The sequence below is a fragment of the Chaetodon auriga genome, chromosome 14 (genome assembly GCF_051107435.1).
Source record: "Chaetodon auriga isolate fChaAug3 chromosome 14, fChaAug3.hap1, whole genome shotgun sequence".
Taxonomy (NCBI): Eukaryota; Metazoa; Chordata; class Actinopteri; order Chaetodontiformes; family Chaetodontidae; genus Chaetodon; species Chaetodon auriga.
In genome coordinates this window covers 9,504,171-9,528,156 of record NC_135087.1, presented here as the reverse complement: position 1 = coordinate 9,528,156, position 23,986 = coordinate 9,504,171, and the positions used below count along the sequence as shown (strand labels likewise).

Here is a 23,986-nt window from a genome sequence, read left to right as displayed (position 1 = left end):
TACCTTAACAAAATGCAGACGCTTTCAGCCTCGGCTCCTCTTTCATGCTCTATTCTATACCAACAAGCGCAAGAGATCCCGGGTCAGAGTAATTTAATTTCAATAAGTTTGTTGAGGGTCAAAGTGTGCCAAGGCAACCTTGTTCAAATACCCTATCCCCACCTGCACCCCCCTCACTCAAACCTTGTATTCATTTCCCCTTTTTCATTCAAACAATGACCTTATTCCACATTCCACACGCTGACATTTCCATGCAATTCAATTGCCATCTTTGCAGAGAAGGAGGACGACAGGGGATAAAAGAGGAAGAGCATTGGTTAAAAACAACTTATTTAAAAACTACTACACACACACAAAAAAAATGTAATTCCACCGAGACAGGCACTGTGACTGACACCTGTCAGGGGGATGATAAATGACTCCATTTTCTGCCTGTGCTGCCTTCTGCCACTGGCGGCAGCGGCCATTTATCATCATCCGCTGTCAGCCGTGGAAAGCAGCAGTGACAGTGCGAGTCAGCAAACATTTAGCACACGCAGCCGCACTACACGGGGAAATTATTATTGTCAGAATAATAATGGTTTAGCATAATTTATTACAGGTCCACCAAATAAGCAGGGGCTAGGTGTTATTAGACAGATGGATGGGAAGGCTTGGCAGACATCCACTGAGGCTCAGGCAGGCAAGGGCCCTCAACGAGAACATGAGGAGGAGGAGGGGGAGGAGGTAAGGGGGGAGTGAAATAAACGGGGGTATGGTGTGTGGGGGGGGGGGGCATCCTCCAAACCAATCAGAGAGCTGGCAGTTCAATTACAAAGAAATAAAGGGACATTCATCATTCAATTAGGCACCTGTCAGGGCTCACAAAAGAAGAAAACTTCTAACCTGGTACTCCAGGGAGAAGATGCTCAGAAGAGTGGACTGCGAGTGACTGGAACAAATAAAAGAAGGACAAAGTTAATTACCAGAGTGCATTGCACAGAGACAAAGGGAGAGGGGGAGCTTCAAAGCTGGGGCCAGCTGCCCTGTAATCTAAAAGAACATGAAAACAAGTGTGGCAAAGTTGTTCCAGATGAACACCTCTGACAAAGGATTCCTGCCACGATGGCGTGGGGGTGGGAGAAAAGGGGGAGGTTGTGTGTGGTATGAGAGATGAGAAAAATATAGCCTGCTTTTTTTTTCTTTCACTCATTCATACATACCATCGTCTCCCGTCCCCTTTCTCTGCAGTGAGAGTGCTGAAAGCTAAATTGCTCTTAATTGAAGTGCAGTGTCTGCTGTTGTAAAACTACACAAAAGGCAAGAACACTCACTCATAGCCAAACTAAACAATGGACACAACCGGAGAGAAATTAATGACATTCATGCAAATAACTGATAGAATTCAAGTCCAATCGCCACTCGAGAGAAGCACGGCATGCACAGTTACGCTCCTTGGTTTGGTAGGTGTTTCTTTGCAAAGGCCGGACCACTGTCAGTGTGTGTGTGTGTGTGTTTGTATGTAGCAATACACAGATAGGAGAAAGTTTTCCTGCTTCACTGTCAGTGCTGGCATATGCGCCGTTCTGGAGCCCTCCCACTGCAACTGATGGGCTTTGAAAATGGAAACTTTCACTGCAGGAAGCTGGGAGTCCCAGGAGTCGGTCAATTCCATGGGTTGCCATAAGTTACATTCATCTCCAGCTCCAGTCAATGTCAAACACCTGGCAGAGAGGCAAACCTGGAAAACAGGCAGCTCCAACAGGGACTCACAGCCCCTTCAATACGCCTCCCCAGCCCCCACAGCATCCTCTGAGTTGAAGATATTTAAAGCGGTGACAGATATTATTCTAATTGGATGATGCATACCTCCAACCTGCATATCAACAACAAGAAACCCCCCCCCCCCACACACACACACACACGAATGCAGCAGAAGCATGTACACATGGACATACACATACAAACCGCTCTCCAGCGGCTTTGTGTCTCCATATACCACTCTCAGTACACTCGATTGTTAAATTTAATGGACTTTTCGTTACAAGTCACCTGAGAGTGGTATGTAAATACCAACGAGAAGCCGAAGCTTGCAATCTGCATTGAAATATTGAGTCCACATAGGCCTTCGACATCAATCACTATAAACCATGAAACAACCATGTGACATGTAAACAAAGTCAAAGGAATCTCAAACATTGATTTCCGTCTGGAGTCTCAGGATGTGACCATATCTTAAGAAAAGTATTTCAACCACTGGAATAGTTCAGCAGTTTATAACGACTTACCCCACCAAAGACGTCATCTTGGGTTCTCCAGATGCCAGTTTCAAACAGTTTTACGGCTCTGGCTGGAGAACAGCTAATTCTCAACTATTCAAACTCTCTGGGGCTCGACGCATCGCACAGATGAGTGTCGTCAACCACAAAGTTACAAATGTTTGAACTAAAGGAGAGGACAGACACTCCATGAAAAAACACTGCCACCTCAGTATTAATTTACAATGACACTTGGGGACGGAGGGGCAACTGCAATTAAGTGGGCCATTAAATGGTCAACTGTCAACATGTGGACACTTAAGTGAGGCAAAAAATTTCTTCCACACTTCAACCTTGCACCTGAGCATTTCAACAACATTACAGCCTTATTGTTGGCATGGGACCATCACGATCCCCCTGTTGGAACAGACATCTGTTAGGTTTTAAATGGATTACTCTCTATAATGAGCATGATTACTGCCTAATTGCTAAATCTATACCCTGTTAACTTTAAAGGGACATAACTGCTCTAAATATCTGGGAAAACATATCTGTTTCAAAAACACTAAGAGCTTTGGGGACTTTTTTTTTCTTTTTCACCTGAATCAGTTTTTAAACCAGACAAAAGCATCAAAAGTGCTGAAAATAACTGCAGCACCAAAACACTGTAAGACTTGAAAAAGCTAAAAATAATGAGAGCAATGTAAAGAGATGAGGGCAGATATCTGGATCCAAACCAAGAGTTGTCTGCGTTTTATAGAGTCTGTCAAGTTTTACACTGCGCTCATATTGCATTATGCCCTTTTTCCATTTAACAGACATTAATAGTAAGTTATTGCGAGGTTTACATTAATGTATATCCAACATGTACTCTCCTGGGCACTGTATGCTCACTTCATGCTAAAATATGGAGCCAAGTGCAGTTTCACAATGGGGATTGGATCTGTCCTGCTGCACAGTAGCTTTACATTTTCACTGTAATACATCCACCCCCCCCACCCCGCCTCATAATACCAGCATTTGAGGGACTCTGTCCTATCTCAGTGGTTCTAAAAAAGAAGTAAGCTGATACGAGAAATATATTCCAAAACCACATTCATTCTTCTTTGTCATTTTTGGCTTTTAACAGGGCTCATGTGCAGTATTGTATTTGGATTTCTGCACATGATGAACACAGCAGAAGGATTATGATATATGATATAACATAAAGTAAGTTTTTTATATTGATTGAACTTATTTAATTGTTAGATTAGTTTGATTTCCTCTCAGGATGAATCCTAAAACAACGCCCTGGCTATGACAGCAGCTGAGTGAACCTGAATTCTAACTGTATCTGAGCACAGATGATTTTTCAATGCTTCTGTCAATATGGCCTGCTTCCTTAGCCTACATGATTATATTCTATGAATTACAGAAAGGTTTGAAAGTTTGGTTATTAAAACATATTAAAGCAAACAATGCACGTTTGATAATTACTTTAAAAAAGAGTGTGTGGAACTGCAGCACATCCGTACACTGACCTTTATCAGACGAAAAAAAAAAAAAACCCCTCCCTCTTGGATATAATTTGGAACATGGGGAAACAGAAGGTTGGGAGACAGAAGAGTGGTTTGGGAATCATTCACTCTCAACCTAATTACCCTTCCTTACAACATAAGACAGAGCATTAATATGCACTGGCACCCAAAATAGTAAAGCAGCAGATTAAATTAAAAACAATTAGGGACTTTCACTTCGTCATTGAGCTGGTATGCCTGTCTGGTCAGTGCTTTAGGCTCTATTAAGCTAGGCTATCCACTGGTTATGAATGTGACAAATTCGTGTTTGAGTGTTCAATTGCTTTATCTCTTCGTGCGCTCACAGTGCATCAGCGTCTTAAGCATACAGCAGAAAAACAGCAGCGAAACGCCGAGAAATTCCCATCAACCTAATTAATAGGCGATGTGGGGAATTCGAGCTATCAATTATATTCAGAATCTTCCTATTTACAAATAATTAATTATAAACAATAGCTATAATTTAGGTAATGAAAGCCACCTGGCTAATGGCATTGGTATCATATGCTGTGACAGTACTGAGCATTTGGTGGATCTGCATGCAGAGAGTGTTGCATGGTGCGACTCTTCGGGGCATGGATCTGGCTAATTGAGGCATAGCACATATTTTTACTAATGGCAGTGAAGAAAAGGGAATGACATGGATGAAATGAGTCAGTCTTATAAAGTGCATGGAAATATTGCTTAGTTTTAACACTGTGTTCTACTGTTATCCATACCTCTATTCCCATAAAAACTAGCTAATACTTTCCTAGGATAGTTAGGATTAATATCTTGTCTAAGGAAGCAAAAGTGCTGACAGTAATATATTAAGCATTTACTTTCCTATAGATCAATATTTTATAAAGTGGAAAAAAAAAACAGTTGAATGTGGGTTAAACTCTGGATATGCAAATGCTGCTAATTACACATGCTGATAGGCAAAATGCTAACATCTGTTTCTCAGCTAAGCCTACCGTCAGCAGCAGCCAAACAAATGTGTAGCAAAAAAAAAAATCTTTACACGTTAATGTATAAATGTGATATATTTTGACAAGAGATAGAAACAAACACAAATCTCGGCGCGTCATGCAGCTTCAAACAAATACTTGCACAATGAGCACACGTGTTTACAGTTCAAATTTGTTTTACTTTTTTTTTTCTGCAAAACAGCTGTAAAGTCTTCTTCCCATTACAATCGATGCAACATGTCATGTATCTTACTTACTGTAGTTGTACAAATGTATCACTCTGTTTCTAGTTTTTTTTTTAATTCTTTTATTAGTATATAAAATATGACAAATCAACAGTTTTGCTACATTTTTCAAGCTTTTTTTCCCCCCATAACTAAAGAAAGCTTTGCCAAAAGCCTGACTCAGAGCACATTCCACTACATTTACTGATAGTGGCCCCCCACTGTCTCTCTGCAGAAGGCCGTACAAAAGTACAAGCCTGCGGGGGACTGTGCACAGAAATGGCTTTAGCAGAAGCACAACAGGGCATCTCACTGCCTACTATTGTCCTAATAGATGAAAAATATGACCCCTACACAGCCCACTTCACTTTATTACAACCTTTAAAATCTCTGTCTGCTGAGGTGCCCTGAGATGTCAAAACTGTTATATAACGGTGGCAAAAAGAGCGAGAAAGATCCCACAATCACCGTCTAATTGTGATTCCTCCTGAAAGATAGGGATCTTCATGACTCTGCCTGTGACAAAGCATGTTATAACTATTATGGTGCGTTGCCATTGTTGTAGTGTAATTATTGTCATTGCTGCTTCTGCAAAGTCTCATGGAAATTGAAAATGAGGCCCATGTTATCTGTCAAATGGCGAGCGTCCACTGCTCTGGCAAAGAAACACATTATGCTGACCAATTGCCTACTCCCCCAAGCGTGGCTGGGGAACTTGTACCATTCTGGGCAATTTGTTTCATTCTTCTTTTGCAATTGATCCAAGTATGCAAAGAAAACCTGGGGCAAGAGGCTCTACCATAGCTGGCCAGCTGAACGGTGGTACTCTATGCTATGTGTGTGTGTGTATGGCTTCGGGGTTTGATGGACAACACTGGTGATACTGCCCAGTGCAAGGCACAAGATGCTGGTCTTGCAACAGCTTATATTGCTGTGCAGATACTTATACTAACATCTTCATCTGTCTAATCCAATAACCACAGTTTTTATCCAGACCCTTATAATTGCTATACCTTACTTAAGCAACAGGCTGCTTACCTCAGTGTTTTTAGCCCAATGAGCCGAAAAGCCTTGACAATGTATAGAGCGTGCTTGGACAACGTCCTTTAGATATCAAGAGGAAGTAGTCATTCCTGTGCTTCCTAATCAAGTAATTGATTGCATCTATTATTCATGAACTCCTTAGCCTGACATGAAGTTGTAAACTCAGCACAGCTTCTCTTCCTTCTAAGTCTCTCTTCTCTGCTTACACTTCATTCATCCCTTCACCCTTCCACTGCTCATCTAACCACATAGAGCTGTGGAATTATTTTGCCAGCCTCTCAACCTTTAAGGGTTGTACCCCAAAGCCCCAACTGCCAGTTTGTGTTTTGTTCAATATGGGCAGCCAGAAGTGTGAGGCCGTGCACTGAAGGCCGTCGGGGCTGCCCCCACAGGCTCTGCACTAGATCAGTCTCTGGGTAATGTCACTGCCACTTCCAGGCGACAACATAGCGGTAGAATTCTACCTCCACAAGAGCTACAACAGAGCAACTCAGCTGACTCCACAGAGACAATAGTGGAAATCACAGTTAAATGTAGAAACACTCCAACTGAGACATTTAGCCCGAGCACTGTTTACATATACATTTTTTCTATCTAAAACTTAAAAAAAAGAAAAAAAAAAAACCTTAAATGGCTTCCTACAACTATGACCTACACTACAAAATATAAGATGTCATAAAGGAATAAAAACAGATTTTCAGAAATGCATTCATTTGATTTTACTTAAGACTTGACAGTAAATCCCAATCTGTCACATCTTTTGTTGAGTTCTAGAGATATAAAGTTAAAAGGTGTAATACGTACCTGTCAAATTCATATTCCGAACAAACCAGAGGAACCAATAACTTCTGCTGACTCTAGCTGATATTAGTTTGCTCAGTTAGCCATGCAGCTACTGGTTCTATCAGGCAGTTGACTCGGACCTGGACTGGGAGTTTAGAGAACCGGGAGAATGTTGGTGTTTACACCACTACCATGAAGCTTTCAAACACTTGGAGGAGGAGGTTTTCAGTCCTGGGACAGGGAAGACAGCCTCTGAGACCAACGGAGGCCAGTGTGACAACAGGGAATACAGTATGAAGGTGATTTACACATCTCCAACCAGGACTCTGAACTGGACTTTGGGGACCATGAAGACACAGTGGCTTCAGGTGGGGACAAGAGAGGTGTGAAGAGGGAGAGAAGCGAGAGTGAGGTCGGGCATCAATCAGCCCGCCGTCGTTATCGTCAGCAGCCACCTCCAGAGGATTAATCGATATTATCGGACTATTGCCTCTTGAGGTACAAAGTGATATTACGAGACAGGGCTAGCTGGTTAGCATGCTAACTTCAGTAGATATCTCTGTAACAGTGCATAGATGTTGATGCCAAAACTGTAATTTCCTCACATTCTGTTGATAATTTCAGTTAATTTTTGAATGTTTTAAAATCGAATTCTTACAATTTGCACCTTTAAACTAAACATATAAAGAGCTTGCAGGTTTAATGCATCACGCCTGTTACCAAAACCCTTAACCAGCATGTAAAAAAAAAAAGAGATAAACACTACAGCCACAATAAATAATCAATGAGCGAGTCCCTGAGCTTCGTCCTGAGCCTAGATATTACCATCAAAAACAAAGTGTCTGTTGCCAAGAAATCACCATATCAATGGCACATGCCACAACAACCCTGTCCCCCGCTTTCCTTCCAAAGATCATGCTAGATAAACCCCAAATAACAGAGAAATTAACAAATGCTTGACATTTGCTCAACATCCATTATTCTGACACTTCTTCAGAATTTCAAAAGGCTGAACGCATGCTTAATCAACATTCATATTCCCAGAGCGAGCCCCAGCACCATATTGCAGCCCGCCTCAGTGCTGATGAAAACGGCACATTAGGGCCCGATTCGAAAAACGTTCAGGGACTCCTCACCAGGGAGCTTTGTGTGTGTGTGTGCGTGTGTGTGTGTGCGAGAGTAAAATAGACAGAGAGAGGCAGTGGCTGTGTTTAGAGGGGAGGGATGCTTCACACTTCACTTTTTAAGCATTTTCCAACACAGAGGCATCTGCCCCGTTCTGCACACCCTCCTACTTTCATGACCGTGAAAGCCATATGAGGAGTGAGCTGAATGGCATTTTAAAGAGGGGGGTAATCATTACATCCAAATTCATTCATAATATGGCACAGAAGGACACAGCGGACTCTCACATTCCCTCCCACTTTTTCTCGCCCGTCTTACACAGACTCTCTCTGGGGACAATGGGTGGAAGGACTGGGGTCCCCTCTAGACCCAAGGGAAGCCAGGCAAAGCCTCAGAGAGCAGCCCATCATTTCCAATTCTAATACGTGGCAAGAGAAGGACGTGATGGGACTGATGTCACATTTCCCCCCCACACCGGCCTGCGACGTGCCCTCCCACCCCCCTCAGTGCCTCGCCGCGGTCCAGATACAAGGCAGGACACCACGGCTGGCTAAGAGGACGGCAAGGAAGAGAGGGCAGGAATGGGGGTTGATATTTGCATGTCCCTCCATTGTGAGTGGGGGTAAAAAGTGACAGCACCATGTCCAATTCTTTTCCCCCCAGAGCAGCTCGGGCCCGGCAAGAGAGGCCAGGCTGACAGATGACTCCCAACATCTGTGTTATGCAGCCGTTACAGATGAGGGACTCCACATCGCAATCTCTCTCTTTCTGTCTGTCTATGGGACACTCCCTCTCTCCTCCCACCACCCACACTCAAACTACAACAGAAAGAATGACAGACCTTCCGTGGAAATTACCTTGAAATGGTCTATAGCAATCATTTTGTTCAAAGTTTAAATTTTCCTCCCTTTAAGTCCCCAATCAAAAGCAATGATAATGAAATGGTTTTGAACTCAATACAGCATTCAGAGAATTGAGGACAAAGGCTATTCCTATACATCTGAATCACTGGAACTCAGATCTTAAGTTCTTATGCCAAAAAAGACAGCAAAATAGTCAAAACTGATATAAACTGGAATCTTATTTTCTGATATCAATTGTCATTAACATGCGGAAGATTCAGTTGCATGTAAAATAATACAAATGATGTTCAACACAGTGACGCCACTGTTCTGCACTGCAGAATCTTTGCACATATAATCACACATATAATAACAATAATAATAAACAGAATTAAAAAATATTACAAGTCCTTTCTGTATTACTTTTTAATTACAATTTGCTCAGATACATTAATTAAGTCGGAGCAATTTCATAAATGATAACACTGTACCATGATATCATCACAACATGATTTCACTTTAAGTCAATAACAGATAATTAATTGCAACTAATTACTCTCAGCATGCATTTCCTGGTGAACATTTCCAGACAGTGACTGGGCAAAGTTTGTACAAAAATACCAGAAACGGTATCATATGATAAAATTGTCACGTAAAAAAACAACAAGTATGTCCTCTGCAATGAAAACATGGCACATGCCCCTGAAAAAATACCACATTGCCCGCCATGACCCTGGTAGAGAACACATGAATCTACAGTTCACTCGACATTGCTTGCATCATTTGGAAATCACTCAGTACTATGTGAAATGATCTGATATCCAGATACCTGCCTTTTCTATCTCTCTCACTATTATAACCCAACCGATCTTTTGCCCACCCCCTGAGCGCTGGCTTGTCCACAACAAACCGCTAACCCCCCTCCAACACCTCCCCTGCCAGCGCCAGCCTGGCCAATATTTACGCAGTGGCAGGGCTCCCACACAGTCCGAGGGGACAGGAGGGGTGTGGGGCGGGGGTGGCTGACTGCCGTGCCTGAGCGCATGCTAAGAGATGATGGATGGCCTAGTCGATATGTTATGTCTTAAGAGCCTGATTTCCTGCCAGTCCAATCACTAACCCTCCAGAGCCCAGCTCAGCTGATTGGACAACCAGAATAATTTCGCAGGCTGTGAAAACACTGCTGCCGTGCCTGTCTGTCAGGCCCTGTGACGAGACTCAGGGATTTTAAAGAGCAAGGGCCTCCCCAAGATTGGTTATGGTGAACGAAATAATAACAATAACCAGCAAGACTAAACAAAAGAGCAAGCACCTCCGGGAGAGAGAGATCGTGCAGAATTATTGGAATGAAAACCGTCCAATGTTTTCCTTTAATTATTACACCCACCAGTGCCTCGTTTTGAAAAAACTGGCATTTGGAGTGTTTGTTAAAGACAGTTTGGATTAGGAAACCAAAAGGAGAAAGGAAACTGAAAATAAACATGAGTAGGACCTCCTGGTGTTGGTGCCTAAACATACAGGATATTGGATGAACTTTATATGCATGACATATTCTGTAAAATGCTGACAGCGAAGAACAAAGGCAAGCTCAAGCTCCCCTGTGCCCCCTTTGGGGACCTGATACCTTCTTCTAGATTGGTGATTAGGGCACAATGGAAGTAGGAAGCTCCAAATACATACGACTTTGTAAGTGACCTCGACGGGATCAGCCATGGTGTCCTGGTGGCCTTGGGGGATTACACATGTTACGTTCAATAAAGTGAGGGCCCTCAGTGTCAAGGAGAAAGGCAAACACAACCATTAACCTCTCGCTTCGATTTCTGGATGTGGAGGCGCTGCGTGGCAAAACATTGGCTGAAGCTGTGGTGGGAGCCTATACAGAAAGCTGCGTGGAATTAATGAGTGATCATAAGAAGTGAATTAAATGATGTTAAAGGCAATAATATCAGACAAAAAAAAATAGACACAGGGATAAATGAGCCTGCCATAGGGAGCTGATGGACAGACAGATGATAACATCATCACTGAATTTACCTTAATTAGCTCTCATGTAAATAAATTATTATCTAAGCACATTTAGTTTTGTGCACTTCAGATATTAATCATTTATTGATAATGTCCAAAATATGGTAAAACATGCTTATGTACAGCAGAATAGCGTTCACCCACTGTCATACATAAACACACATACTTCAGCTATACACAATACATTAGCACGTGTAAGGACGCTCACATAATAGAGAGTCCCGTGTGGAGCCACTTACTTTGGAAATCTTTCCTTCAGCATCTTCATGCACTGGCGTGTGGGTCTCAGATGTTCGGTCCATCTCACTATCTCCTTATATTCACCTCGGGAGAGTCTCATCTTTCTTTCATTAGTTACTGTATGTATCTGTGCAATCAGAGAGTGAGAGTTTGATTAACGGGTGCCGCTATGGCTATCTGATCTGACAGCTGTCAAAAACATCTGCACTTGCATTGCTAACCAAACTTAGCTTAATGTTACGGCTAACGCGACACACTAAACGCGTATCACTAAATAAAACAGTTTGTCTTTTCGTCGAAGGACTGCTGAACGACTACAGGATGCGACACATTGTCAAACATAACTCTAGGACGATAAATAACATGTAAAAGGGTTGTTTACCATTGATTCCTGCTGCCTGTAGATAGTTCCCGGTAGCGGCTTCCCGCTAGGAAGTTGAAGAGGTGACTTTTGTGTGAGCAGCGCGTTGATTGGTCGATTCATCCATGGAGCTGAGTATATCCGCACGTGGTTGGTTACTTGGCAGCATGAGGGCGGTGTCTAGCTAAGACATGCTGCTCACGCTCTGCATCTCCGAAGCGTCACAGTATTCTCGTCGAATGCAAGCGATACAAAGGCAGGTACCTCAAATGAATAGATGCGGGCTCCTCTGTAGTGCTCGTCGAGAAGTCCGACAGAGTAAAGAAAAATAATGATGATTATGAAACTGTACGGACGGGGAGAGCTGTTTGAGAGAGTGACAGAGACATAGAAGCATAGGGAAGGAGAGTGAAAGGAGCGCCTTTCTGAATGCGTATGTAAAGCAGAGTACACGTACAGCTGCTCACTACAATTTCCGTCACTAATATCAGTTTTTAACGACATTTTAGCTCATTGCAATTGCACTCCTAACAGTTTCAACAACATTCATTTAATTTTATTATATTACACCTTCAAGGTACAACTTGTTAAGCTGCTGATAAAAGCAATTAAGTACGTGAGTGTTTCTTTACAAATTCCACTGCAGTGACACAACATTAATGTGCATACAGTATACTGTTTTCTTTAACGTTTGAATTTGTTAAAGCTGGGGCATAGACGTCAATTCTCCCAACCTCCTGAGAGAATATTGGCTGGGCTTTTCTTAATTATTTCCTAAAACCTGCAGAAATTTCTGTGGGCCACCCCCAGCTGTGGGCCTCCAGAATCATGGGCACCTTTCACCTCACCAGTGAAGGCAGCTCTTTAAATGAAATATGTAAATTAGACTGAAGATGGTGATGTAGTGTAGAGCACTGCCGTAGAAAAGGCTTGAGAAATTTGTGACACATTCCAGAATAATGTTAAATTTAAAGGATAAATGTTTGCTCTGCCTGTAGTCCAAAGTGCGTGTGATTCAATGGAAAGAGCTATCTAGTGGTTAGAAATGCAAACTGATATTTGATGAAAAGTAGTCAAAAGTCAATTAAGTATTTATTTTGTTTCTTTATTTCCCCCTGAACCATGTGATTGCCTCATGTTCTTGAGTGTTGATTTTAGATAACACCAAGATAGGACTAAAATCTTAAAGACCTTATTTGTCAAATAAATCCCTTGAGAACAATACAATTTTACAAAGGCATTATTGTCTAATTAGTCTCTGAACAGCGCTAAAACTCCCTCAGTCTAATAGATTTTCTCTCTAACCCTCTCTCTTTACACACAGATGCAAGGAAGCCTCAAAGACATTTTATGGTGAGTTTCGTATTTTTTGTTTGTTTGCTTTGTTTTATTATTTTATCAATATTGTCCCCACGAATAATTAGCCTGGAAATGCGCAAAGATCTCAATTCAAATTGACATTATTGTCTGCCAGCCTTTGACAATACCAAATGATTCTATGGTCTATTCTTTTGACATGAACATTGCTGGTTTCCTCCGTTGTGGGTGAACAATGCATCAGTGAGCAGAAAGGCTCTATCTGACCTGTGGTGCATCAGAAAATAGAGCTCATTGTTGTTGGGCAGTGTAGTATGATGTCTGAGATGAGCTGAGGTCTCGGGCTGTGTGTTCACCAGCACAGTCCCTGGGTCTGAAAGGGCTCAGTGCTCTGTGGTGGCTACAAAAGGGAGCTGTGTAGTGGGATTGGTATGGCCAGATAAGATCAGGGCCTCTGAGGAAGTCTGGTCTGATTGCTACAAAGGGCTGAGGTCAGGGGCAGGAGGAGCAGTTTACTCATCTAGGTATCGGAGGATCAGGGGGTTTGGTGGGGAGCAGCGTGTGTAATAGGTATAAAAGGATCAGTGTAATGCGATGGTATAAAAAGATAAAAATCAGAGAAGGGGTTGGAAGGCAGTGTACTGTAATGGCCCCAAAAGCGAGGGGATCAGAGATTTTGTTGTGTGTAGGTGTCTGCTCGTGTGTGTACGTGCCCCTGCGTGCGCACACACAAATCAGTTTGTGTGCATCTTTGATGGCTATGAGAGCCACAGTGAGCTGTGATGAGAGCTGAAGGAGAGAGCGAGGCGATGGAGGGGATACATGGAAAGGATGCAGGGGGAAAGACGAGTGCTTTGGAGGCTGCGTGTAAACAGGGCAGTGGTACACACAGTGCCGTTAACCAGCTGTGAAGCCTGCTCACAGTGGGAGATGAATTTACAAAGGATGTCTCCCTCTGATATCCAGGAGATGCTGCACTGATCTCTGCTCCACTGCTCTCGGCGCACCATTGTAGTGCTAAGCACTGTGCCACTAATGGCACTTATATACCTTAATGCCTGGAAAACATTTACATTTTGCTTGCAGCAGAGGGAAAGTGTGTGGCTGTGCAGAGGAGAAAATGTGTGTGTGTGCACGTGTTTTTTTTTTTTTTTTATCAACAGCATCTTCAGTCGATGAATCTAAGATTTGTGAGGTTGTATAATTTCCTTTACTCATCACACAGTTTAAGGAAATTGCAAGTCCTCCCATGTCTTGCACATTAGTACCTCCTAACCATATCCAGTGATATTACTCGCCATACAGACAGAGCATTTTGTTACACTAGATTGTCAGCATTACTGTCATAATGTTTCTTTTTTTTTTCCATTTGTGAAGTGACTTCACTCCTCTGCACCACAGAATTGCTCTCCAATCTTCAGGGAGTCTGGGATCTCGGCTCTAAAATTCACAGTTTAAACATGAGGCAAGCCGTAACCAGGAAATGCCTGTAGTATTAGCAAGGTATCGGATTCATGCATTCCCCCCTGAACAGCATGACTGCCCCTGAAAATCCCACATCCATATTTTACATCATGGAAGACAAGACACATGTGTTTCACCCTAGCTTTCAAAGCTGTTTCTTCCATTTATTTTATTATCCTCTAATGAATTTAATTAGAGGACATGTAATTAAATGCGATTGTGCTCACCCCCCCCCCCCCCAACACACACATGCAGACACACATGCACACATTTGGCCGTAAATTGCTCAAAACAACATGTGCAATGTGAACAAATTTACTGGATTAATAGGGGATTGATAATATTTTGGGATTGTATTTCACTCTAAACGGCTGCACGCGGAAACAAAGGCTGCAGCCCAGGCTCATTAATCATAGTCAACGGGTTGCCCGGGTGCAATTTGCATGTCCGAGGTGGCTGCACATGCTGCCGCTCGGACTAGGTTTCTGGATCTGCCTTGATTTGGCCAGACCGTTAACGCTGCGTCAATCAAGGATAACCCAGTAACAGTATGACAGAGGAAAAGGGAAAAAAACATTTTCTCCTCATTACCCAACACCCCCTCCCCTCCCTGCTTCCCCCGTCTGCCCAACTTCTTATTTTAGTTAGCACTAATTACACAGGCCTGATGAAAAATGAAACCATTCTCCTACATTTATTACTGGGAGTAAGAATTTGAATTCTTTTTTTAAGAATTACGTGGTTTGAAATCCTTGAATATTTCAATTTAGATATTTCATTTTACAGTACACGAATACACTTTTTAAAATATCGCCCAAATGTGGTAATATTTGGTTTGAACAATACATCAATTAGAAGTCTGGCTTTTTAGCCTTTTAGGAAATTTGAGGAAAATGATCACTTTTATCTACAAAGAAAACTTTTCTGGTTTGTCTTTATTTTTTGGCAGCCACAGTTTGGAGCCTCACTAAGCCATTTTAACTGCAGATAATTGGGTTGAGGTGTGATGCAGTGAAGTTCAAAATGTAGCACAATTTCACAAAGCTGTAATCTCAGCACTGGCTCCATACGCTGAATTCTAATTATCTCGTCATGAACTTTAAAAAAAAAAGAGCCAATGTTTTAATGGCTTTTTAACTCTGTAAGAGGAGTGTGTGTGTGTGTGTGTGTGTGTACGTACATGCATGTGTTTATGTGCATGAGATAGAAGTTGATGCATGTGTGCATGCGTGTGTGTGGGGTTCTGTGTGTCAGACGCACACACACACACACACACACACACACACACACACAGACACCCACCATCACCGCACACAGACATGTGAATGCGGCTTGTGTCTGGTCTGGCCTCTCTACCTAGCCCTGCTGCCGAGGCTCACGCTGTGCTCTCCCCCCATCCCCTAATATCCTGGAGGCATTTTTCTCATTATCAAATATTGTTTGATGTCTTTGTTTCTTGATGATTAACCATGGTCACCAAACACTGGTCTGGATTGTTTAAAATTTAATTTTGGGGCTCTGAAGTACCTGCAGAGGGGCTTACTGGTGGGGACACCCGTGTTTTATGTATGCTATTTTTCACGCTGAAATGCAAGAGGACACACATTGAAAAACACAATAAATCCTGGAGGAGAATCATTAGTGGAATACTAGTGGTTTTTATGACCATTGTTATTCAATGCTGTATTGAGATGCAGTAAATTATTCTGTTTATTATGGGTTTATGGATTCAGTCCCATTTTCAGAATAATTATGTTGCTTCTCATTCTGCATAAATAAAACTACACTCCATATACTTTTCCATGTATTTAAACATAAATGTAAACGCTACAATGCACTGTAAATATTTATTTTTCAACGGTGGCGATTTTTAGTATTTCAAAATGTTTTTGTTTTTTTTTTTTATCTGTGCATCTTTTGCATATTATTCGTCTTTTGATTGCACCGATCGTGTGTATATTTCTGTGGTAATCTGAACATTATAAAGACTAACATCTTGCCGTAGGAATCCAAGATTTATGATGGAATCGACATTGTAAGCAAACAAATAGGGAAACAACACTCTCCCCTAATGTCAGCATGTCAAAACTATATTGAATACTTGAAATATCTGTGTATCTAAGGCTGAATAGCAGCCATTGTATCGGTCTAATGATATTATCCTCTGAAATTTGGAGTGAAAGAAAAATGGCAGAAATGAGCAGTACCATTGTCTGCCCCATTTTATTTAAACAGATTGCAAGAGCAGGGAGACACAGACTGAGGGAAAGAACGAGCGAGAGAGAGGGAGAGAGACAAAAAGAGAGAGAGAGTGCTCTGTAAATGAAAGGTTATGCGTCGTCCCATGTGTTTGTATTGTCAATAACTGGAGAAGGCTGTCAAGAAAGTGGGGAGATAAAGGTCAATAACTCAGGCAAATGTGTTTGTATTTGTACACTCCTGCTGATAGCATAGCAAACGTCAGGGCCTGTGTCTGACACCCCACAACAATAACACAAATAGTGGGGCTAGCACTGGAACAGTCATTATTATTGTTGGTGCTGGAAATGAGAGGGAACCTCAGCACATGGCTGTGACAGCCGGCGCAGTGTCACTCAAACGTCACTCCATAATGAAACACGCCGGAGATCAGAAAAGGCGATGATAAAGTGTAAACACAAAGAGATTATGCAGCCGGATCATTTTGATATTTGCCTTATTTTCTTGTCTCTGAATAAATATGATCGTTACGATGTTGTTGTTTTGCGAATGTAAATATTGGAATAATTAGGGCTGTTCGTTTTATTTATTTTTTCTTGAAAATAAACTTTCTAAAATTAAATTTGACTCATTGCTGTCTGATTTGTCACCCAGTCCTGCGCATCAAGCATACACGTTGTTAACAATATTTTTAAACTAAAGCAAAATGTGGAATTTAACATTTCTTCTCCCAATGAAATGATTAAGGTTAAGAATTTGTCATTTTCCTCTGAAAAGACAAAATAAATAGAATTTATCCGCCTTCTTTTTGCCACACAAGGTTAAGCTGTAATATAAAAGCTTAATTTATTTTTCATGATTCCTATACGTGTTCAAGTGCTATTTTATTCCGCAGCCATTTAGTGTATGTCTCTGTGGCCTTGAGTGTAATAAATGTGCAATTAACAGACTTAACTAATTCATGAGGAACATTGTGAAACTAACGAAGGGCATAACTACTGTACACACGCCGCTGTCATTGGTGAATATTGTTATTGTTCTGCTTTTAATTGCTGGAGGAGGAGGAGGAGGAGGAGGATGAGGAGGCGGTGGAGAAGGAGGAGGAGGAGGAGGAGGCAGGGTGTTTTGAATATACGTCCTCGGTTACCATAGCAAAAAAAAGAAACACTGGCTCCCTCCTGACAGTTCTATCTAACGTCAGAGGAACGTGGAGGTGTTAACTTCTCTGGTTTAACCAGTTACCAAACAAATGACCCTTTTTAACGTACAACACAAAGAGAACAGATATAAGTAGCAATGCCTAAAGCAGCAGCGTGAAATCCTCTGGCCATTCATCTTGATCTGTGGTCAAAGAAAAGGTCCCTGTATTTTTGTGTCTCATTAACACACAGGCTCCCTTTCTTTATACTCCAGATATAATTTCTGCTGTTTTAACCGTTGCCCACCGTGGAATCAGCGTCAAAGTGTGCGCTCCTCTTTTTAAGAAACTGCAGTGATTAAAGCTATAAATCACTTTCAGGCAAATAATAAAAAAAAAATCAAACCGGTGCTTCTCATTCTGCTCTTGAAGTATATTTAGGTGTAACACCTGAGAAGCTTATTTTCTGTTGAATCATCAGCACACAAGCCCGCAGAATTTGCAAACGTTGTCCTATTGTTGTGAGCAGATGAGGCAAAATGTACTTTTAGTAAGTATATAAAGTCCATCGGGGGAAGCGGATCCCTCTCCCTCTGTCAGCCTCTCCCCACTCAGTTTGTTTGTTGGCTGTGGAGCCTCGTAGTGGTTTACATTACATATGATTATGTAAATCTGGAGCTGTTCCTGTGCATTACGGGCCAATGCATTGTCAAGATCTTTTCTAAAGCAGTCAAGTAGCTATTTCTGAATTCTTTTATTATCTGAGAGTGCAACAAAGAAAGTCTTTTGTTCACTGTTTGCCGCACACACACTCACATACATACACAAACACACACACACACATACACGCGCACTGCTCCTGCTGCCGTCCGTGACTTACTACTGTCCCCTAGTGGTGCTCGACTCCACAGTCTCTCCTCACTCTCCGTTTCCATCAACTTTCCACTCCTCCATTCACCTGACTTCCCCCTGTCTTTGTCCCGCTCCCCCTCTGTGTGCCTTCTCTCTGCCTTATCATGCTCAAACATTTAAAGGCTTGATTTGTTGTATTGTATGACAGAGCGCTCCAATTATGCATTGCTGTGTCCACAGTGGCTTTGCCTTCAATGGCAGCCTCAAACAGTGTCAACAAAAACAGGAACCCTGATGTTTTGTGGCTATTGTGAGGCCAGAGCTCGTGTCAATAAGGTATTGTTTGGTCAGAGTGCCACACCGAAACTGCAGCGAGAATGTTATCAGACCTGTGGAAAAAGGGGTGTGTGCATAATAGTGCTAAAATGTAAGTATGATTGTTTGGACAAGCCCAGCACAGATGCACAGAGGGAACAGCTTGGAGCTGTGTCACCTCTCCACACAGTTTTTTTTTAAATTCTTTTTTTGTTTTTTTTATAGCTGAGATACACAGCACGCACTTTTATGAAAGAAAACCTTTTTGCATCTTGCGACTTTTTTCATGCCCTTCTATAATTACACCTCGATTTTTTATTCTTTTGAGAATATTTTTAGCAAGGTCAAAAGATTACTCCTCTTATTCTTGCCATCGCTGAGCTGATCCTCCATTCCCTCAGCTAAAAGTATGCATTTTCGTACTGTTTTGTTTCCCTTTCCTGAGCACTGTTATTCCAGCCCTAATTGGTGTGATAACCTGGAACAGTGCTAATAAACAATAGGGTAAAAGGGTCAGTCTCTGCTGGCGGTGCACGGACACACACAGTCAAGTCGCACACGTCAAATGACCAATTATACAGGTTATAGAAGATGGCACCTCCGTCTCCGGTGCCCCGTCCCTCCTGGGATAGCTCTCCAACGAGAGGGCTATCACTCAAACCCAAACCACATTCATTCATTAGGCTGTTAAGATGGGCATCAATTATTCATTAAGAAGGTGGCCAGTGGATTATTTCTGTCAGCGGTAGGCTTATTGTATCAAAGGTTGATTATGGCTTGGTTGATTTAGTATGCACTATTGTGCGTGTGATCACTCAAAAAAAAAAAAAAAAACTATGAAACTTTCCAAAATAACAACAAATGTGGTTTTAATATTTTTGCTTTGTGGGAAAAGATTTTCTTTTAGTTGAAAGGTTGTTTAAAACTTTCACAGCAGCGTGAACTCACTGAGTGCACTGATGTGATTTTGGGCGTCATTTCGTTATTACACAGCCTGATCGAACCAGCTTAACATATCATATGATAAGGAGTTGGTGTCTTCTTGATTTATGGGACAAATATGCTCACCACCTTGCCTTTATTATCCCTGTCCCTCACTAACAATCTCGTGCTCACCCCTTTCTCTTTTTTCCGTGGCATCATCCCCAAAATTCACACTCACACCACTCTGTAAAATCTTTTTATTAGAATGTTAAAAAGTCCTGAGGGGATTTTTTTTAGAGAGACTCTCTGAGAGGGGAACCAGTAAAATAGCCATGCTAAACTGGAGCACTGACAAAGCCTTGGCTGAGACTGCAAACATGCTGTCCGTGTGCAAATTCCACTGGAAGTATGAATAACATCATGCATGATATATTTGAAATAGTTTTTAACTTTTTAGGATTATTAAGGATTAAGGATGTTGTCCATTAGAAATACATGAAAATGGTGGTCTTCATTTGTGCGATCGCCTACTTTGTTCTGTTTCACAACAGCCTCATCATAAAGACAGTTTGTCAGTGCAGCTTTTTACATAAAACGCTATGAAACGCCTCCACACGATCCTCCCTTTTTCCTTCCTTTGACCCACAGGATACCTTTTGAAAATAAGAGCAAGTAAAGTGCCATTTAAGCAAACAGCTCGTGAGTGAGGCAATGTTTTAGCAAATACAGATGGAGTGTTTAGGAGATTAGCATCCTGTTACAACACATAGCGGCGCACTTCAGTGTCATGTTTGCAGGGCTTTTCGATGACAAATTTGACCTCCGACCTCAGAAAAGTTGTTCAAAGCAGCAGATAGCATTCAGCGGGGCAGATATGGCATGTAAACATACGCCATGTAAACAGTTCTTTCCGTCTTTATCAAGGAACATTTTTGATTTGTGTTACCTTACGTGACTTTTTCATTGAGGTACATGCTGTGCAATAGTCTGTATTTTTATGGAGTACATGTATACGTGTGTGTGTGTGTGTGTGTGTGTGTGTGTGTGTGTGTGTGTCTACTGGTAGGGTTTTTATATAGACATTTTAGACATTGCCTTTCATAAAACAAACAAAAGTCCACGTCGTCCTGCTATTTTCAGAATTAAATGTTCTTCACAGGCTTGACTTTTACACTTATGTATGCAAACATGGCTACACATACACACACATGCATGACAAACTTTATGTGGTCACTCCTCTCGGTGTATTTTACCCCAGCCTTTCCTTCCTTCGCCAACCCCTGCAAGTGTTAAAACAATATCTAAGTGTCATGTTGTCGCACAGTGTCACCACACCACATATAGGTTAGAAAAATTCATTGAGGAAAAAAAAAAAAAAGAAATCACGGGCGTGTCGCTGTTTTCCGAGTCGTAATGAAGGATAAACACTGTGACGAGGTGACGGAGCGCAGACCTTGGACTTGGCCCTCAGTTTTGAGCCGCAGCAGGCGCTTACACATGATGCAATGACAGCTCTTTGAGATGGCGGGGGAATTAATTCTTGCGGGGTGTAAAGAAACTATTCATAACAGCTTTGCGTGAAAAAACATTAACAATTTTTCATCGGGATCAAAGTGGCCATCTGGTTAAATTCACACAGGCTATACCTTATTCATGCACCTCCTTTACTACTCTCGGTGGATTCGCTTAATTTTCTAGTCTTCCTTTTTCCCTCAGGTTTGTGCAGCACTTGCAGAGCGAGACTCTCTCAAGAATGTGTCTAATTTAGTGGCTAAGAGGCAGATTTATACCTGTGCTAGTTATGGAGAAGGTTGCTCCCTCGAGAAGCCCAATGACTGTTTACGGGCGGCCCGACAATGCCTTAGCAGATGATGAAGCACCTGCCAGAGTTCCCCCATGTCTGTTCCATCCCTTTCTGTCTGTCTGCTCGCCTCCCTTCCTCTCACTTTCTTTCTTTCTTTCTTTCTTTCACTCTTCCTTCCTCCTCCCTTTCTCAGCTCTCTCTCCTTCCTCGCTCCTTCCTGACTCCCCCTCGCTTTGTTTCTTCTCTCAGCAGAGCCACATCTCCTTCAGTTGCCATGGAGTTGTGCATTTTACAGCCGTTCCCACTGCTCTCCCCAGAGTCGACCCATCTACTTACTCCCCCTACCTCAGAGAATAAGAGAGTTTTCACGTCCGTGTCCCTCCACCGTTCTTCCTCCTGTCTCTTTCCCCCCCGTCACATACAAACTGGATAGACAAATGGACAGCAACACACATACACACACATACGCACACCGGCGAACAGAACTGTGGTCAGGTTTTGTTTATGACAGGGAAAGGCAATATCGAGATTGTTTCAGAGTAGTGTCATCACATGAAATGTATCGCTGTCAGGAGTATGTTTTATACATCTGGGCCCTCGGCTGAGGCCATTTTGGGAAACAGAAAATATCATATCGTATGACCTCCTCTGGTATAAAAGTAAACTATCAGCTGTAAATCCGATACACAACTACAGTAGTGTGTGTGAAGAGGAGGGGAAGTGAGTTCTCTATGACATGGAGCTCCCTCATAAAATAAAGATCATCTGTTTCTTGCAGTAAATTCGAATGAAGATGTTGGAAATGTCTTTTGTCGATGCATATGAGACTAGAAGCATTGCAGATTTCTTATAGTGGAAGGTTTTTTTAAAGAGCGCTAGCTTCAGGTCTGTTTCTGATCGTTGATGTAGCTTTCAGTTGTTGGCTCGATGTGAAAACGCAGTGTTTGTGTCTGGTTTCAAGCTGAACGGCTGCAACTCAGGGGATCAGTGGGGATAAATGGTGGCCGTGCATTTCATTTGGGGTTTCTGCTCTTTTATGCTGAAGAAGATTTATTTAGATTTACCGAGGATGATCTAAAAAAAGGCTCTCAGGAAATATAACCTTTACCATTTTCTCAGGTTTTGGAAAGGTCATTTTAAAACTTCTTACAAGACGACACAAGAAATCTGAACTTCCCACAACTGGAAATAAAAAGAGTGAATACCAATACTCCGCCACTTCCTGTAGTCCAACTTTCAAAGGGTTTTATTTTATTTCTTTTCCCAACAGAAATGGTTTCTAATTTTGGCTGCCTCAAAATGTGCATTTCCCGCAGTAAAGCCCAATAAAGGTTTAATAAATGCCCAAACACGTTATTTATGTCTCCCCTTTTGTCATTTGAGCATTAAATCATCAAACGTTGACCAATTCTCGGTCACAGCGCTGTAATTCCAGCTCTTCCAGGCTGCATTATACTCAATGGGCCGCAACTCGTTAATGTATGTGGTATGATTTTGCACCTGTAATTAAGTGTCAGTTTATAAACACACAAACACTAATAATACCCAGAGCTTTTCTTGGGAGAGTCTGGTGGTGGCAATAGCCCATCCATCAATGTCCCTAATGAGGCTCCATATAGACAAGTCAGTGGAGGCTTCCTGGGCCATTCAGTCTTATTTTTCATGCTCACTATGATAACCACCCAAATCCCTGGTAAGATGATATCAGCCAAGATAGGGGAGATGTTAATGTGTGTGTGTGTTTGTGTGCAAGCCTGCATACTTACAGCATGTGTGTGTATTAGGGGGTCCTGTTCAAAGTTCCCATTAACCTCACTGTCATTTTAGTGTTGGTGATGTTAATCAAAACCAACACCATTAAGTATGAGGTGCTTTATATGGCGTCTGTTTTCAATGTCGCCATTAATAATATGATGCGGAGAGGCCAACTTGAGGAGCTAATGAGGTGTCACAGGTCATTTAGACCAATCAGAAGCCACCACAGGACATTAGCTAAACAAAGGCTTTGGCTCTGCCACAGTGTGCTGCTGGGACAACACAGCATGTAAGGGAGAACGTAGTTAGAGCAACAAAAACATACCTATTAAGCAGAGACAAGCTGACACCAGAACTTTGCAAAGCTCTTGTTTATTTACGGTGTCAACAAACTCAACGTTCTCCGCTGAAGTTCGAATGCAGCTTATGAGTGATTCTCCTCTTCCTGTTTGTTTGTATTATAAATCCCTCCATGTCTCTCTCCCTCTCTCTTAGGCCGCAGAAGCAACCGGCACAGACTGTCGTCGACATGTTTAGCTAACAGACAGAGCTACAGTTTCAGAAGCTGAGGCCCTTGCACTGCGGGATTGATTTCATGCTCCGGATTGTCACCGCACCAGGGCTGAGACACGGTTTGGACTGGGCCTGGGGTCCTGCAGGGTATGGGAGGAGGTCAGTCAACACAACATTTACAGTGTCTTTAGGGCTAATATTTCATCACAGTTATAGTTGACTCGTGTGTGTAAACTTGCGTAACCTTCAAAACGAGCTTCCATGGCCATGAACACAGCACAGGTGCGCTCCAGTACCTAAACAAATGACACCACACCT

General features: G+C 42.1%; 1 protein-coding gene across 2 annotated transcripts in view; it reads right to left on the bottom strand.

Annotated features, from left to right (window-relative positions):
- cdin1 (CDAN1 interacting nuclease 1) overlaps positions 1 to 11,501 on the bottom strand; it is a 54,465-nt gene extending 42,964 nt beyond the window's left edge. For both annotated transcript variants that reach the window (XM_076749612.1, XM_076749611.1), the window contains exons 1-3: positions 11,409 to 11,501; positions 11,026 to 11,153; positions 886 to 931 (exon numbers count right to left, since the gene is read on the bottom strand). In XM_076749612.1, the coding sequence (XP_076605727.1) occupies positions 886 to 931; positions 11,026 to 11,153; positions 11,409 to 11,411 (177 nt within the window). In that variant the 5' untranslated portion in view covers positions 11,412 to 11,501. The remainder of the gene's footprint in view (positions 1 to 885; positions 932 to 11,025; positions 11,154 to 11,408) is intronic.
- Between the last annotated feature and the right edge of the window lie 12,485 nt (positions 11,502 to 23,986).